This window comes from Citrus clementina, unplaced genomic scaffold, assembly GCF_000493195.1.
Source record: "Citrus clementina cultivar Clemenules unplaced genomic scaffold, Citrus_clementina_v1.0 scaffold_5, whole genome shotgun sequence".
NCBI classification, from domain to species: domain Eukaryota; kingdom Viridiplantae; phylum Streptophyta; class Magnoliopsida; order Sapindales; family Rutaceae; genus Citrus; species Citrus x clementina.
Genome location: NW_006262201.1, coordinates 6,643,150 through 6,644,490, shown reverse-complemented (window position 1 = coordinate 6,644,490; position 1,341 = coordinate 6,643,150). Strand labels below are relative to the sequence as shown.

Here is a 1,341-nt window from a genome sequence, read left to right as displayed (position 1 = left end):
GTGAAAATTACCAATTTATCCCAAAACAAAAAGAAAACAAATTAAGCAGGGGGGGATGGTCCTTATTAAAATTATTTATGATGACATTAATTAGTTTGTACATGCACCCATCTTCCTTTTATCATACCACTGCTTAATATTATCTATTTATGTGTCAGTTATACTCTTATGCATTTTAGTATTGTCAAATTAATGTTAATCAAAATGAAGAGTAGTTTCTCGTTCATCTTCTTTGTTTTCTCTGTTTCCTGCATCGCATTCGCCTCCGGTGGTGCACAAGATTTTCATCAATATTTTCTAGTCCAGACGTGGCCACCTGTGTACTGCCAGGTTCATAGGCCAGAGCCCTGCAGAATAAAGCCATCAAAATTCGTCCTACACGGCCTCTGGCCAGTAAATTCTTCCGGCAGGTCCTCGACAAATACCAATAATCAAACTATTAATTTACAAGACATGGTACCTGCTTCACTCCCATGGGCTATATATATAGTTTTTCCAATACATTATTCTACGGTCATTTATTAATTAATTTTTACTCTTTCTTTGTAGCTAGAAAGCAATAAATCTTTTGCTGCCGAGATGAACAAGTTCTGGCCAAGTCTTACCCGAGATGAAAATGAAAATGAACAATTTTGGGAGAGGGAGTGGAAGCATCATGGCAGAGGCCAACCTACCCTGCCGCCCGAGGAATATTTTCGAACTGCTATCACACTGGTTAAAGCTGCGAACTTGGAGGCCGCATTTCGAGGTGCAGGCATAAATCCAGATGGAGACAAACTCAATCCACGGAAATATACTCGAGCGATAAACACCAGATACGGCACTACGCCACTTTATAAATGCCTGAACACGTCTCTCCTAATGGAGGTGACACTATGTGTTGATGGTAAAGCTAGAAATTTTGTTTCGTGCATTGCTCGGCCGAGTTCACTATCCAGTTGCCCTGGAGATATTATTTGGGCTCTGTAGCAATGTGTTGGGTCGTTCGGATCTTAAAGATTAATAGCATTAATAATCTTTACATTATTAAACCAAACAGTTTAATTTTTTTTTTCGAACTTTAACCAAATTTAGGATCCAAAGTTAAAACATATTTTTTGTAGTGTGTAATAATTCAGTAGGCGATGCTGTTCACTTAATCCTATTAGTCCATAATTTACAAAGAGTTATAAAATTATTCTATCATGTGTTTAGGTACTCACCTTATCATAGACACGAGCACTTACTAGTTTATCTTCTTTCATATATATTACAATTAATTAGTTAATTATTTCTTCCTTCTAATTAAGTTCTAATTATATAATTGTGTTTTCTCTATTTAATTTGTTTTTCTAGCCAAGC

General features: G+C 36.3%; 1 protein-coding gene across 1 annotated transcript; it reads left to right on the top strand.

The window, feature by feature from the left end:
- Positions 1-204: 204 nt before the first annotated feature.
- On the top strand, positions 205-969 carry LOC18041887 (ribonuclease 1). The gene is made up of 2 exons (XM_024183416.1): positions 205-456; positions 550-969. Exons 1-2 carry the CDS (start codon positions 205-207, stop codon positions 967-969), a joined length of 672 nt encoding a protein of 223 aa, XP_024039184.1.
- The last annotated feature ends 372 nt before the right edge of the window (positions 970-1,341 follow it).